Source organism: Pyrus communis, chromosome 14, assembly GCF_041283825.1.
Source record: "Pyrus communis isolate YQ-2024b chromosome 14, ASM4128382v1, whole genome shotgun sequence".
NCBI classification, from domain to species: Eukaryota; Viridiplantae; Streptophyta; class Magnoliopsida; order Rosales; family Rosaceae; genus Pyrus; species Pyrus communis.
Window position 1 is genome coordinate 5,452,917 of NC_142578.1, and position 15,784 is coordinate 5,468,700.

At 40.4% G+C, this 15,784-nt stretch overlaps 3 protein-coding genes across 3 annotated transcripts; 1 reads left to right on the plus strand and 2 right to left on the minus strand.

Annotated features, from left to right (window-relative positions):
• Window positions 1-987: 987 nt before the first annotated feature.
• Window positions 988-5,198, plus strand: PDE312 (Nucleic acid-binding, OB-fold-like protein). Its single transcript, XM_068451818.2, has 12 exons — window positions 988-1,850; window positions 2,111-2,170; window positions 2,269-2,298; window positions 2,561-2,634; window positions 2,736-2,817; window positions 2,910-2,983; window positions 3,107-3,173; window positions 3,410-3,502; window positions 3,668-3,844; window positions 3,930-3,980; window positions 4,142-4,293; window positions 4,501-5,198. The coding sequence occupies exons 1-12, from the start codon at window positions 1,104-1,106 to the stop codon at window positions 4,931-4,933; spliced, it is 2,040 nt and encodes a 679-aa protein (XP_068307919.2). The 5' UTR covers window positions 988-1,103; the 3' UTR covers window positions 4,934-5,198.
• LOC137712688 (3-oxoacyl-[acyl-carrier-protein] reductase 4) lies at window positions 5,183-7,764 on the minus strand. Its single transcript, XM_068451819.2, has 11 exons — window positions 7,454-7,764; window positions 7,215-7,363; window positions 7,067-7,120; window positions 6,760-6,840; window positions 6,621-6,666; window positions 6,435-6,529; window positions 6,307-6,339; window positions 6,081-6,215; window positions 5,853-5,946; window positions 5,553-5,635; window positions 5,183-5,462 (listed from the first exon to the last, which is right to left on the minus strand). Exons 1-11 carry the CDS (start codon window positions 7,611-7,613, stop codon window positions 5,430-5,432), a joined length of 963 nt encoding a protein of 320 aa, XP_068307920.2. The 5' UTR covers window positions 7,614-7,764; the 3' UTR covers window positions 5,183-5,429.
• A 1,054-nt stretch (window positions 7,765-8,818) lies between these two features.
• Window positions 8,819-14,909, minus strand: LOC137712697 (transcription factor GTE10-like). Its single transcript, XM_088684060.1, has 10 exons — window positions 12,811-14,909; window positions 12,664-12,712; window positions 12,397-12,555; window positions 10,889-10,962; window positions 10,646-10,715; window positions 10,472-10,555; window positions 10,274-10,389; window positions 10,091-10,157; window positions 9,835-9,965; window positions 8,819-9,753 (listed from the first exon to the last, which is right to left on the minus strand). The coding sequence occupies exons 1-10, from the start codon at window positions 14,131-14,133 to the stop codon at window positions 9,331-9,333; spliced, it is 2,496 nt and encodes an 831-aa protein (XP_088540186.1). The 5' UTR covers window positions 14,134-14,909; the 3' UTR covers window positions 8,819-9,330.
• Between the last annotated feature and the right edge of the window lie 875 nt (window positions 14,910-15,784).

Below are 15,784 nucleotides of genomic sequence, written 5' to 3' on the forward strand. Positions count from 1 at the left end.
GCAGTGGGTTGAAGAGGAACACTCTAATTGTGTTTTATTTCACATTTTGATGATTGAACTTCCTATTTGAATGATTTTTTTCAGAGATAAATCTTTAAAGACAATTTGAAAGGATGATTCAATTTATGAGCCCACCTCTAAAACTCTTCTTATCGAAAAGCGAAAATAACTCTGGCCACTTCTCCCTTCTCTCTCTCGCACAGAACTCCTCAAAACCCCCTACTCTTCCCGCCAACTCCTTCCTTTGTTTGGGCGCTAAGCATCAACCCCCTTGCTCTTCCTCTTTTTCCTTCTCCTCTTTAGTATTTATGCTACATATGGTTGTCAGATTGTGAGGTCACGACTTTTATTTCCGGTGTCCTCTGCCGCTTCCCCGTGTTCTTCACCGTATTTTGCCCTTGACATTTATAATCCCCATCCTACAACCACCCTCCCTCGACCCCCAACACCCATTCTCTTCCATCTTGTTCATTTGCTTCTCTTTCTCACATTCCATTCCCTTCATCATCCTTTACTCAAAGCCAATTGCGTCTCATTTGCTTTGGCCCTCACTTCTATATCCCTTCACGGGTCAGCAACCGACCGGCATGTGAAAATATCAAGGCCAATCGTGTTGTGGCTTTCCCCAAAGCGAGGGTGTTTTAGATGCCACTTAGCCCCTTCCCCTCCCCCCTTTGTTTTGATTTTTGGATCTACTTGAAGGGGCATGTGATGGTGATTCAGATCTCGTGGCTCATTTGCGGGCGGCGACTTTAGTGGCTAAATTTGATTGGGGATAGTTCTTTATTACAGGTTGAAATTTTTTGTGCTGCGATACCTTAGTCAAAATTAAAATTGGATTTTATTTTAATAAAAAATCATATTTTTACAGGCTCAATCCTGATACTATTCACTTTACTTATTATTTTATCTTTATCGTTAAAATTTAAAATTTTCAAATAATTTCATTAGTTTTCTTTAAAAAAAAATATTGGGTTTCTCAGAAAATAAAAGGTAATTACGTTATCCACTCGCCAAAATCCAAAAATAAAACACCGTCTTTCACTCTGAGCTTCTACACTCTCACATGCACTCCCTTCTCAGTCACTCTCACCCTCACAGCAATGCAGGTCCTCCAAACCCCTCACCAGTTCTTCACCTTCCCTAAAACCCTAAACCCTAAATTCTCCAATCCCCACCCCAAGCACCTCCACCACCACCAAAATCACCACCTTCCATGGCGTCCCCTTCTCTTCAAGTCCAAGGCCTTCAGCACCGACGAGTTCCCCGTCGACGAGACCTTCCTCGAGAACTTCGGCCCCAAAGACAAAGAAACCGAAGACGAGGCCCGGAAGCGCAACTGGGTCGAGCGCGGCTGGGCTCCCTGGGAGGAGATACTCTCGCCGGAGGCCGATTTCGCGCGAAAAAGCTTGAACGAGGGCGAGGAAGTGGCTCTCCAGTCCCCGGAGGCGATTGAAGCCTTCAGGATGCTCCGACCCAGTTACCGGAAGAAGAAAATGGAGGAAATGGGCCTGACGGAAGACGACTACTACCGCGAACAGTTTAAAATCAAAGGAGATATACCGGAGCCGTTGAAGACGGTTTGGGCGGCTCCGCTGGTCGTCAGACTGATTCCTCCGAGGGATTGGCCGCCGAGGGGGTGGGAGGTGGATAAGAAGGAGCTGGAGTATATAAGGGAGGCGCATAAGTTGCAGGCGGTGAGGGTGCGATTGGATGAATTGGAGAGTAAGAAGACGACTGCGACGATGGAGACTGATGATTTGTGTTTGGATAGGTATAAGGTGTTCTTGAAGCAGTATAAGGAGTGGGTCGCTGCGAATAAGGATCGATTAGAAGAGGAATCCTATAAGGTCTGCAAAGATTAAACCTTTTTTTGTTTATTCTTTTTGTGTTTTTCGGTTAATTTGGTATTGTTAATTTGTTTCCTTTTGCATTATTAGCTCGTCTATTGGCTAATTCTGACTTAGTTTCAAGCACATTTGATTTGAGTATAAAGTTTGGAAATTTGGATGAAAAAGGATGATAGTTGGATTGAATAAATTGAATTAAGTTCGATATTTACTAATTAGTCGAATTTGGCCATAAATTCTGCATTTTTTATGACGTACAGTATGACCAAGATTACCATCCCGGTAGGAGGAAGAGAGGCAAGGACTACAAAGAGGGCATGGTATGATGGATTTTAATTTCTTTTTGTATCTCCCGCCCCATCGGCCCCTGCTCTGAATTACCCAAATATTCTGACATGGTCTTCATTTTTCTGTGCAGTATGAACTTCCATTTTATTATCCCGGACAAGTAAGTTGTTATGAATATTGTTTTTACTTTATTTGTTTTGATTCTGGAAATGAACTTTTAAATCTCACCAAAGAATGCTAAGAACTTGAGATGGTCATCCTCGCAGCATGATTATGTTACGGTTACACAGAACATGCTATGTTGTATGGCACTTTCATTATTAGATTCGTTTGTTGAGAATTCTTAAAAGAACTGTAAATGAAGTGTCTTTGGTAGCAAGAAATATAATGGTTGATGATACAATGGAAAATGTGTATTGCAGATTTGTGAAGGGAAAGTGACAGCCGTCGCTCTATATCAAGGAGCATTTGTCGACATTGGAGGTGTACATGATGGGTGATTATCGATCCCTATGCTTCCTGTTAGAGTTACTGAAAGTATTTTTGTCACTGAACGTTTTTTGTTCATTGCGTTCATGTGTGTTGATGTCTCGCCAGGTGGGTCCCGATTAAAAATAATGATTGGTACTGGATCCGACATCACATAAAAGTTGGTATGCCTGTCATTGTTGAAATCCTGGTGAGTTCTGTGCTTCAGTTTCTTTCTATTGTTTGTTTACTTTCTATCATATTTCTTGTGGATCTTTTCTCTCACTAATTTCTCTTTTGCAGGCAAAGAGAGATCCTTACCGCTTCCGATTTCCCATTGAAATGCGTTTTGTTTATCCAAACATAGACCACCTGATGTATGTACTTCTATTCACAGACTTTCAGTCCTCCCCTTTGTTTGATTAAGTATGCTCCTAGGTTTAAATTTTGTTCAGGCTTATTTGCTTCTTGATATCTCATATTTCCGTCCACTTTTCCAGATTTAACAGATTTGACTTTTCGCCAATATTTCATCGTGATGAAGATACTAATCCAGATGAATTGCGGGTGTGTGATTTTCCTTTAAGTTTCATTTTTTCCACCTTTCCCCTGGCCCCTGTTATTATGCCTATCATTAGTATATTGTTGCAACTGGGGATCCACAGTTTCACAATTTCAATCACGTCTTTAGTTTTTTTACCTTCAGTCATTTCGTACAGTTCAGTGCTCTATGAAGCATTTAGTCTTAGTATTTAATATCAGCACATGCTTATGCTTTTGTTCTGGTCTGTTTCACTTTTCAGCGTGATTGTGGAAGGCCTCCTATCCCCAGGAAGGATCCGAAAGACAATCCAGTAGAGGAACCTTTATTGTCAAATCACCCTTATGTTGATAAGGTAAATCTTTAATATCTGAAATGTTGTTATGTTATATCTAAAATGCCTTACTCTTGGTTTATGTATATGGATATTCTTTGTTTGTCTTGAGTCCTTCAAATCAAAATTGACTTTTCTCTATCACCATCATGCTACTCATTGACTAGCGTTATCGTCTTGATGCAGTTGTGGCAGATACATGTTGCTGAGCAAATGATTTTGAATGATTTGGAGGCTAATCCTGATAAATACAAAGGCAAAAAACTGTCAGAGTTATCTGATCCTGAAGATTACGATGAAAAAAACAATGTTGAATATACAACAGCCCAGTACAAGAAAACTGTAATACCGAAAGTGATCCTGGTAAATGATTCTCCAGTGACATTGCAGTGTGTTCTATGAATATATGATATGACATTTACTGATTGTTCTTCATTTTTGTACGCAGAAAACTAGCGTTAAAGAACTTGATTTGGAGGCTGCATTTGCTGAGCGCCAGGTCAGCTGTTCCGTTGCCTGTTAGATTCATATTCTTGAGTATTACATTTGCTCAAAGCACTATATTGACTGTTGCATTTCTTTTTGCTTTGCGATATATGAGTTGGCTGAGGAAAAGAACACTCTCACTTTATTTATTTGTTCTTTTATGTTTGCCTGCAGCTACGTAATGCACTAAAGAAGGAAGCGGAAGAGAGAGGAGAGGAATACAAAGTTACCAATATGAGGCGGAATGATGAAATGGATGAGTATGACTTTTTACATTGGCGCCGATCCTTCGAGGAAAGAGAAGTGTTGATCAGAGACATAAGCTGGTATGGCCATCAGTGCTATATTTTTGTACTTTTTGTAGAAATGTACAGTCTGGTTTTTAATCCATAATATCACCAATGCAATTAAACATTAAAGTGGTAATCCCGCAATGTCGTTGACTATGCATCATATTCACTTCCTACTGGGCTGTGGCTAATTTGTATTGCTTATCCTGAAACTAAGCAATAACTGTGTGACTTGCTGTGCAGCCGTAAAGCTCTTGGTTTACCACTTGAAGAGCCGGGAAGGTTTGTGGAATCCAGTTACTTTGGGAAGGATCAATATGACCCGCAAAACCCTCTGTATCGGTATGACTACTGGGGAGAACCAAAGAACTCAGAGAAAAGCAAGCAAGAGCGGCTGACGGATGCTCATAACAAAGCAATTGTGGGAAAGAGCAATGTTTGGTATGAAATGTCGTATGACGATTGCATCAAGCAACGGATGGAAAGAGAAGCCAAGGGTATAAAACCAAGACAAATCGAAGAAGAGACGAGCTTAAATGACGATGATGAAGATGATGACGACGATGACTTTGATTTCAGCTTCTTACACGACTCCAATGTTGATTTGTCGGACCAGCCTCTTGTTAACGGGACTGAGTCTGCAAGCATATCGGATGAAGGCATGTTCGAGGATTAAGGCTCTAACTGGTAAGATGGCTCAGATGGAACGAAGTTATCCGTACAGCAGTTGGTAGAAAAGTGAGGAGCAGAAGATTTACGCACGGTGAGTCCCATTTTTGTTGCTAGGAGCCAGCATAGATATAGCTTCTCTTTCTTTCGAGGAATTAGGGACGAACATCCATATCTGTTCATTTCCTACAACCCAGAATGTAAAATTAAAGGAGAATGTAAACGACTAGGGGAAGAAATAACAGAAGCTTCACTATGTTTTGAACCACAAATTTTACTAACGCTCTTTACGCGATTTGGATGGAAACCACTACACGTACAAAGAGTGATCAGCGAAAACAATCTTCGTTAAAAATATTAAGTAGCAAAATCCTTTCTACTTTTCTATTCAATTCCTCGTTGAAACTAGTAGCCGCCAAGATTGGAAGGTAAAGAAAAGCCTCTGAAACTTTCAGTAAGACGAAGCTCGTAGGGGTGCCGGACCCGGACCCAGACCCAGCCTCTCACATCACCATCCCTCCATCGATGGTCAAGACCTACAACGGACGAGCAGAAAAACTAGATCAATAATGTGCCCTTTTCGTATCCGTCCAAGGAAAAGTACCAGATCTTAAAGAAAACATTACCTGTCCAGTAATGTAGCTGGCAGCGGGATTAAGCGCCAAGAATTCCACCAGTCCAGCCACTTCTTCAGGCTGACCATATCGCCCTGAAAGAATCGTAGAATTGATACGTAATTCATCTCATTTATGTCATAATCTTCAAAATTAAGAATTTAAGATTAGCTGAACAAGGGAAGAAGAGTCAATCAAATTTCAATCATCCGTCCTATGAATCAATGAAAATTCTCTCTTATTTAAATGACGAGTAATTTAAGTTTTATATTAATGCTTAAATAACTGGTAGCCAACTGATTGTGTTCTCACCTAAGGGGATGCTCCCCAAGATCTTCTTTTCTATGTCTTCTCCAAGCTTGGAAGTCATATCAGATGCGATAAAACCAGGGGCAACAGCATTGACCTAGGAGAAAAGAAAGATTTAGACAGACGTTCTTTTGAGCCCAAAGTGTAAGACTGCAATATGATAGAAATTTAAAATCTATCCGCTTGCATGTTTAATGTCTTGAAGATTGAACTGCATAACCACTGACATACGTTAATGTTCCTGCTCGAATATTCCTTTGCAACACTCTTCGTGAAGCCAATGACTCCAGCCTTTGCAGCACTGTAGTTGGCTTGTCCAACATTGCCAACAAGACCAACAACAGATGCTATATTGATTATCCTTCCCTGCAATATGATGAATAACTAAGCGGATCTAAAAGCAAATAGGATTTTTCAAATTCAAACGATACAACAAGGGAAGAACGTACGTGCTTACCTTTCTCTGTTTCATCATAATTTTTGCCGCAGTCTGCAGAAAGCACAAATAACCTTACTCAGAAATCGGACAAATGTAAGCTTGAACAACTAGAATTACTGGATAAACAAATTCCTCCGAACACTCACCTGTGTGCATAGAAACACACCAGTAAGATTCAAATCAATAACCTCCTGCCATTGGGATTTTTTCATTCTCATCAATAAGCCATCCCGTGTAATTCCTGAAAAGGATCGTAGACCAGTCAGTTGAAATCAAAAGGAACGACGAGACATGGACTCTAAAATACAGCAAACAAAGTGAAGCTGACTAACCTGCATTATTTACCAAGACATCAACCGTTCCCCACGCATCAACCACCTATATTCATTTGATTCAAATGACATCATGTTGCAAGAAGTAATTTCAACCAAAAAACACATAGCTTGCCCAAAAAATAGCACATTAACTTACGGTCTTAATCATTGCTGTGACATCTTCTTCCTTTGAAACATCACCCCCGAATGTTAGAGCTTGACCACCAGATGCCTCAATCTACAGCATTTAATTAAACCACCATAAAATTTGTTAACAATGCGACCCTTAACCAAACATTTCAACTACGAAGCAGTCAGCAATCGGTATATAATCGAGTCATATAAGTTGCTAAAATTGCTGACATTCAACCACACATTTCAAGTACGAAGTGTTCTCTACACGGACTTGAGTCATAAAACAAAGTATGAAATTACGAATACAGGCATTTACAAAGGCACGATACCTCCTTAGAAACTTGTTCAGCTTCCTTGGACGATCTTGCGTAGTTTACCAACACCTGTAATCATTGAAATGTCGATGATGAACGATGAATATGATCACGATCATGATGATGAATGGTTATATGATGAACGGTGAAGATGATGAGAGACCTTACAACCAGACTTGCCGAGGGCGAGAGCAACCGCCTTGCCGATTCCTCTAGAAGCTCCGGTGACGATAACCACCGGAGCCTCCACCTTCGGATTCTGAGACACAGCAGCGCTAGACTGCTCAACGTCCGCCACCTGTGCCCTAATTCCTGCAATTTCATCACATTTCCGTTAAAACATCGCCAAATTGTTCCGATACAAACTTCAATCACAATAACATGAAAATGAGATTGGAGTACCAGAGCCAGAGGAGGAAGACAAGGAGCTCGAAAACATGGCCGGAGAGGCGTGGCGCAGTCGGAGCCCGCCGAGACGCGGATAGGAGCTTCGCGGGTGGGAGAATTGGCGGGAGAGTCGCGCCGGAGCTCCAACGGTGTTGAATGCGATCGAGGCCGCCATTGAGAGTCGGACAATGGCTGGCGCGAAAGAAGAAGGAGAGGCGAGTATGGTCGCCAGAAGATTGAATCAATCGGAGTTCAGACTTCAGAGAGAGAGAGAGAGAGAGAGGAGTGAGCAATGCGTACCTGCAAGACGACGTCGTTTTTATTTCTTCTAACGGAAGAGAATTATCGAACTCAAACTGACTGACTTAATGGCGTGTTTAGCATCCGTAATGAAAATGTGAAATTGAATTACGATTACGTAGTATTCTGGTGTTTACTAAACATAGAGGGATCAAAAAATCAGTGGGGCCCACATAAATTTTGGAATTCAATTCCTTGTATTGGTGGAATTAGATTTCCTAATATAGGTGGTAATCCAATTCCTGTTTGTTTGGGCAATCGAAATGACACTTTTGTTCCCTTTATGTCCTCATTTACTCTTTTTTTTTCCCAAAAATATTCTTTATAAACCCATTAAAGTATATAAAATATTTGATTTGGGACAAGGGCATTTTAATAATCATAGTGGTTTATATTCCGATTCTGCTGAATTAGTAAACAGCTTTTATAGAATTCTATTCCGATTCCAAAACATTTAAGTAAACAGCTTCAACAAGAATCCAATTTTGACTTCTCCTTATTCCAACTCCTCTTTAATTCAATTCCTTCCATTTTCATTACCATTACGTAAACACGCCAGATGTATTGAAGTGAGAGTTGTTTGACAACTATTTCACTTTCCGACTTTTTGTGTTAAACTGCAAGGAAAACTAGAGATCCTATGATCGTGTTCAAATCGCACTGTCAGAAATCATTTGAAATTTAAAATTTAAAATTAAATATAAACAGCACTTAACGAAAACTGACCGAAAATCAAATTAAACCCATGTTTAGACAATTCGAGAAAGTAGCTTTCAGATCTGATTTTCGATTTCTATTTTAGTACCGTGTTCAACATTGCGGTGGAGGCGGAGGTGGCGACGATCACTGCCCCCAGCGTCAACATTTGAGATGCTAGAAACCGGGCGAAAAGAGGTAAAGTGGAAGCGACGGTGGCAGCAATGGCGGCGGGAGTGATGGTGGAGGATGGGAGCACAGGGGAGGCGGGTGGAGATGAACGTAACGGGGGTGGCGGCTTAATAGATTTTAGAAATACAGGTAGGATGCCAAAATACATGGATGAAACAAGAATGAAAAACGAAACCAAAATCTTCCTACTCATTTCTAAAATCCAAATCTGCCATTTCCTTCCTAAAAATTCCCAACAAAACAAGACATCTTTTGTCCCCAGTAAAAAAGGGGTAGAATGCCAAAATGGTCCGAGGAGAATGATATTTTACAATTCTAAGCCGATCCTTCTACCCAAAAATTAAACTTTTCTTTTTACACACAAAAATTTGGATTTCCCCTGATTTATACATCCCCAGCTATGGGTAAATTTGGATCGAATCGTGTTATGTTCGAATTCCACCCTTCATTTCCCTTGGAGAATGTATGAAGAAAAGAAAATCATTTCACATAACACAAGCTGGAAAACCCGAAACCCAGAACTCAATTTGTGTTGCTGGCAATTGTTCTCCAGCTAAGTCGGTCTTCTTCCCCCTTTCAGGAAAGAGATGATACTGTGGCCAACAAATCCAAATAAAAGCATCCCAAGTCACTGCCACACAGCGCCTCAGAACCTCCATTTTTCTGTTCCTCGGTTGGTACAAGAACGTGAAGAGAAAAACAGATCAATCGATCTCTCCTTCTTCAACGTCTTTTGCTTCAACATCATTTGCTGGTTCTGGTTCTGGTTCTGGTTCTTGTTCTGGTTCTGGTTCTGGTTCTGGTTCTGGTTCTGGTTCTGGTTCTGGTTCTGGTTCTGGTTCTGGTTCCCTTTCCGGTTCAGGTTCAGGTTCTGGTTCTGGGGCACTCTGGGGAGGTTCAATTTCTTCGTCTATATCATCGTCTGTCTTCATGAACAAACCAAGTTGCTCCAAGGGATTACTACTTCCCTGTAGTTTAAAACTACCAAGCCGGGCAAGCTCATCCTGAATATGCTCCGGGGTGGTCTCCTCCGTGAAAATTGGCACATGTTCATCAACAACTGCCCTAAACATTTCTAGATCTTCTAGAAACTGACTATTCTCATTAATTTCAACAGTCCTTTCCATCTGCACAAACCCAATTATCAGCAGCAGTTTAATTAAGAGAAGATTTGTAGAATTCTTCCACCAACATAATGATATTCTTACCATTTGCAGTGCCTGACGTGCGGCTTCTCTTTCTAGTTCCCTCTGCCTTTTCGCTTCGGCTGCAGCTTCGGCTTCAGCCTTCTTTCGAGCCTCTTCTGCGGCTTTGGCTTCAGCTTGTAAGCGTGCTTTCTCTAATGATGCACAAAGTAAAATTGAATATTTAAAACAATTGCAAAACTGTTGACCACCTTGATTTCTGGTGCACGAAATGCAGACCTAATCTCAGATAAGATAACTAAAGTTTTGAAAGCCAGACCTTCTTTTTGCCGCTTCTCAAGTTCCTCTCTTTCAATTCGCAATTTGTCGGGATCCAGCTTTTCACCCTGAACCATAAATATTAGATGAGAACTGACCACATCTCAAATGAAAATAACACAAACAAAATTTTGGATGCATACATCAAGGAAAAATGCACCCAGCGTGGAAAATGGAAACCAACCTTTTCTAGTGCCTTCTCTCGGGCTTTTAGTATTGTGTCAGCAAATCTATTCCTCAATAAAGCTGCACGGTAGAGCTTATCGGGGGAGACTTGCCTCTCAGTTGGAGCACTCTCCCCTACGATGTTACAGCATGACTTGTAAGATGGTACCCCAAAATTACGTGCAGAAAAGTTTTCTTGACGATTATTCATGCTTACCCTCTCTATGTCCAGCCTCCTCAACAGGGTTTAATTTAGACGGGGTGTCCTGCTCTAGTTGTGGGCCCACCCCATTTATTGAATCTACACAAAATTCATGACAACTGCTTTTAGAGAACTCCTTAACTACCTATTTCAATAATAGAAAAAATGCAACATAAATCCACAACTTACTATTTTGAATTTCTGAATCCCCAATATCGCTTCTCTTTTGGTCTGAATTTGCTCCAGTACCTAGATTTTCCTGCCAAACGAAGATGTCAGAAATTTTTCCACAACTCACAAACAAACAGGAGAGAATGGGGAAGTGACGGAGTACAATACTAACTAAATGCTTAGTAAAGTCACATATATTACAATAAATATCCAAGGCAGAAGAACCAGTTTACCAACACATTTCAAAATATTACAGTATACCTTTCCTCCACCAAAAGAAGCTGGAGCTTTAGCATCATCAGATTCACTTTCTGAAGAACTGCCAGAATCAGAATCTGTGAAGAAATTCTATCATGTCAGCAACAAACATCCGAAGTTGTAGGAATGGGGATGATTTATATTTGGAATAATATGCTGGAACCTATGGAAACATTGTGATAACACAAAGCATCTTATAGTTTCATAGGAGGCTAGACAAATGTTCCTGAAGTCACTCCTGCGGCTCATCAAAACAAGGCCAGCTAGGAAGATCACCAGTAAAACAATATATTTTGATTCATACCTCATAAATATCGTAAGTCTTGTAAAGCAACTCATATCTTGTATTTGTAGCTTTGAACATTGAGTGAATGTGCATGCATGCTTATGTGAACATTTATTTTAAAATCGCAAAAAAGTTAAAAATGGAAAAGTCCTCAAATACAAACTTTTTTGTACGCTTCAAATTATAGTATCACTGAATTGAAGATATAAACTAACAGGTGAAACTAATGAGGTTACAACAAATCCACCCCATGATATACCATATTGCCCTGAATTTGAGTTTAGCATCATTGTAAACTTTTAACATATACATGTTTTCAGTTTAAAAGACACTTTTATATTGTAAACATACTAATTTCTCTATCCAGAGGACCATATCATAAAATTATTCAGACAGCTTAATCAAATATCTCCAACAACACATTTATTATCGCTATCAAGACTTTTCCATGAAGCCCCGGTCACTAAATGAAGTCAACTATACACTCAGAGCGAAACACCTATTTCTTAACTAGAAGGATATAACTTCGGTTACCCTTGTTTCCATTTTAAAGTGGACATAGTTCTAACAAACTACAAACCTTTTTAAAGTGGACATAATTCTAACAAACTACAAAACAAGAAACCAGCATTTCAAATGCGATGAATGTAGTATGGTTAAATGACAAATACATAAGAACTTAATTTTATTTGTGTTTCCATTTTTTTACCTTAGTACTAACTCTCACTATATATCAGGAGTGCTACCAATCCACCCACATGTCCTATTTCCCAACCGCATATTCATAAGATATGGATAAAAGATGGTTGGGAATAGGAGCACTCAGATACCATTTTTCCTTAACCATGTTCCATAGATCACTATGGCAAGGCAAAACAAACCATTCAAGGAAGCAGGATAGCTAAACAATAATAGAAGACAGTCGAAACTACTTTCTTGGTTTAGGAAGACAGTGATAACTATCAGACTGCAACCTATTCAATGGTCAAGTGAGATGGGATAACAATCACAGATTGCAATGTTAGTCTCACACTGCACAACAAACATCATGTGTGTGTGAGTATAAGAGTGAGAGAAAGAGACAGACGGTATTTAGTACAGTAACAATGTTCCCATCAACGCAACTTTAAAAGAATGCAAGAAGATCCTAAGACCAACAAACTCCACAATCAGAACATTGAAAACAACTAAACCACATATATGAGAAGTGCGGAGAAAGACAAACCACTAGATGAAGAGCCTGAATCACTGCTGGAGCTACTTGCGCTACTGCATTTACTGTTTCTGTGAGCTGCATCTTTCTCTATCTCTACTGGAGGAAAGCTTGAAACAGGAGCGTCATTCCCACCAAGGATATCCACATCCTCATCAACTGGATCATTGCCTGAGTACATAATGTGATGCCATTTCCACTGTTAGAAATAAGTTTGCGCAAGAAGTTTTTTTGAACGGTAACATTTAAAAATTCACAGAGCTGTTAATGCAAATGAACCTTTGCAGGGTTGCATTGATGAGTTGCTAAATCCCGACTCGTTAATAATCTGCAGAAACCAAGGGTAATAAGAAATCCATGCAAAAGTTGGGTTGAAAAACTATTGAAAGCATCACATATTAAAATATAATTAAAAGATGAACATACCTCCATTTCACAAGGTTCAACTTTCTCCTGCCTTTTCTGTTTCTCCAAAAGATGGTCATCCATAAGCTTCCGTAAGGCGAACAAGGTATCATCACTAAGGGCATCAAGGTCGATCTCAATCTCATCCTCGTCAGTTTGCCCTTCACTGCTGCTATGCTCTTTTAGGAAATTAACAATATTTTCAGGCAATTCTCCCAGCAAATCATCCAGCTCCTGAGTGAGTTTAACCTTCTCCTCAACAGTCAAGATGCATTTAAAAGATTCAGACCTGAGAGCAGTATCAACAGGTGTACTTTTCTTCTTTTTTGAGGGTGGCAAGAAGGCAGTATTGGTTTCTTCACGAACAGCCGGTCTTGCTCTTGAAGGCAAAGACTGCATACCAGTTGTTCCTGGAAGCTTCTTCTGTATGGCTTTCCATCTCTGCTCAAAATATTTACTGAGGGTCTCGGCCATAATGTGATACTCATTTCCAGGTGGGTTGTAAGTCAAAGCATTTGAGAAAGTAAGCCGCACATCAGCAGCAAACTCTAATGGAGAAGAGTACATGCCTGAATTCAACTTGCTCTTCACAGTGCCCAAATCCATTGGATGCTTAATGACTGTAAAATAATCTGGTATGTTCAACTTCACCACGTCAACTGGATTCTCGAAAACCCAACCAAACTGATGTTTAATTAAGCGGGTTAGCAATTGTTCGCATTGTTTCATCAACATAGCATTTGAATTGGTGGCTGGAGCCAATGGCCTTGATGGCTCCAAAGGTCCCGACATGCTTTTTTTTGTGCGGCCACCATTACGCCCAGGAGGAGCCTTTCTCTTACCTTGAGGCGCAGAAAATGCGGATGATGTTTGATATCCATCGTGTGGAGGTTTCTTTTTCCCATCACTGCAACTCCGAATATCACTAGATGGGGATAGTACAGCAACACTGGAACTCATAGTAGCAATTCTCTTCTGAAGAACCCGTACCTGTTCAAGTTCCAATTGCAGCCTCAATCCCAAATCCTTCCTTTCAGACAGCGACATCCGTGACAACGGCAATACTTGCATTGGCACCCCATAACCATCATAACCATCCACATTCAAACTAATGGATTTCCTTTTAGGCCCACATGAATCCTCCGAAGCTGTCATTTCTGTGTCTACGCGTCCTGAGCTTCCAAACCCCTCCGATTCAGCCAAGGTCTCAACAGCATGCCGGTAATCTGGAACAAAACCGGACAACTGCCCTTTAGAGTACTTCCGCGACTTTCCCATCATCTGCGAAAGAAAACACTTCCTTTCTTTCTGTCCAGTGAATTCTATTGGAACAGTTGGTGCCATAAGATACACTCCCAATTACTGCACATATCAGCTGTAGCCTGTAGCAATTAGGTTTAGTACCTCAATGTTAAATCCAATGACACCCAAAATACAAAAATGTCCAAATTTTCGCCTTCGGGTTCAAAAAACCTAGAACCCAAAATTTCCCAATTAACCAAATTGTTGGTACTATATATTTTCTGTTGTCAAAGGTCAAAAAATTTCAGGTTATTTGATGTCCAAGCAAATGCTCGAAATTCAAAATTCGCAGTTGTATAAGTTGCCAATATGCAAATCAACAAACAATTTCCCACAATAATCTGAAAATCTAAGCAAATGGGAATGTTCAAACACTCGGATCCGACCCACTAACCCCAAAAGAAAGCAGCTTTTCTTTTTCCGATTGCTCAGATCGAAAGCTCCCTTCAAGAAATAAATGCAAGGAAGGATAAAAGGATTTCAAACACTTACACGAGCAAAACCTATACTCGGGTCTCTCTCTCTCTATAAACCCCCAAAGCTGACAACCCTAGACCGCAAATGATTTAGGGAAACACCGGAAGCTAAAGCCCCCTTGCTCAAATTGAATGCATTTGGTCAAACAAAACCCTAGATTCTCCTTCGAAGGATCCCCAATTCAAAACCTGGATCTCGTCGCGGGAGCCGTTTAGGCGCTCGCCTCAGAAACCCTAGAAAGTTTTTCGTCGGGTAGAGAGAGAAAGGGAGAGAGGAGAGAGAAAGGAAGAAAAAACAGAAGAGAGAGTGGGTTGAGATCTAAAAGCCTTGGATGTATGGGTTCTCCCTCTCGCTCGACGCCAATATTTAAAGGCCCGCGAGGCCTCATCGCCCGCCGCTAAAAAAGAATCTTAGCCGTTGATCACCCACTTGGACGATCCAACGGTCACATATTGAATAAATTCGCACACGCAAGGTTCAGATCTGACGGCTTTGTCTTACCCTGTACATCGTATTGATTAATTAAACACCCCGCAGCCCAGAAGCCCATTAAAAAACGCAATTATTCAGAATGCAATCATAGCTCACTCTCGCGAGTAGAATAACAACTCACACTCGCCTTTCATTGGCTAAAAGTCTTCTAGAAATTCGGAAGCAGACACGTGGCAATATCTACGAGCGAGTGGTGATGTAATAATGTAGAGTTGTGAGCATTGTTTTGGAGAAAATAGGAAAGTTACAGACGGTGTCGACCACGTGTGGTATTTTGACTTTTTACCGCCGGATGACGTGGTAGGTTCGGACTTCCAGCTAAGCGTTTCTAGATCACTGCGGTGGATGCAACAGTTAAGTTCGGCAACGTCTAGGAGTTGGGCCCGAATTGGAGTTGGATGTAGCTCTCAATGGACTTGTGTTAAATAGGCTAATAATGGGTTAAATCTATTTTACAAACCAAATAGGATTTTTTGTGTTTTGTTATAAGCAATGTTTAAAATATCGATACAGGTGGAAATATCATTACGAAAATTTATAGAAATATCAATAGATATATTGAAATTGGGTGTTTTTGACGAATATTATGAAATTTTGCAATGGGGTGGGTATCAGCTCATTCAGAATCTGCAACAGGTTCCTGCAAAATTTTTGTACTGAATCGGTAGCTATCATCGATATTAATTTATTTTCCTATATCTCGCCGATATAGCTCCTTGATTTT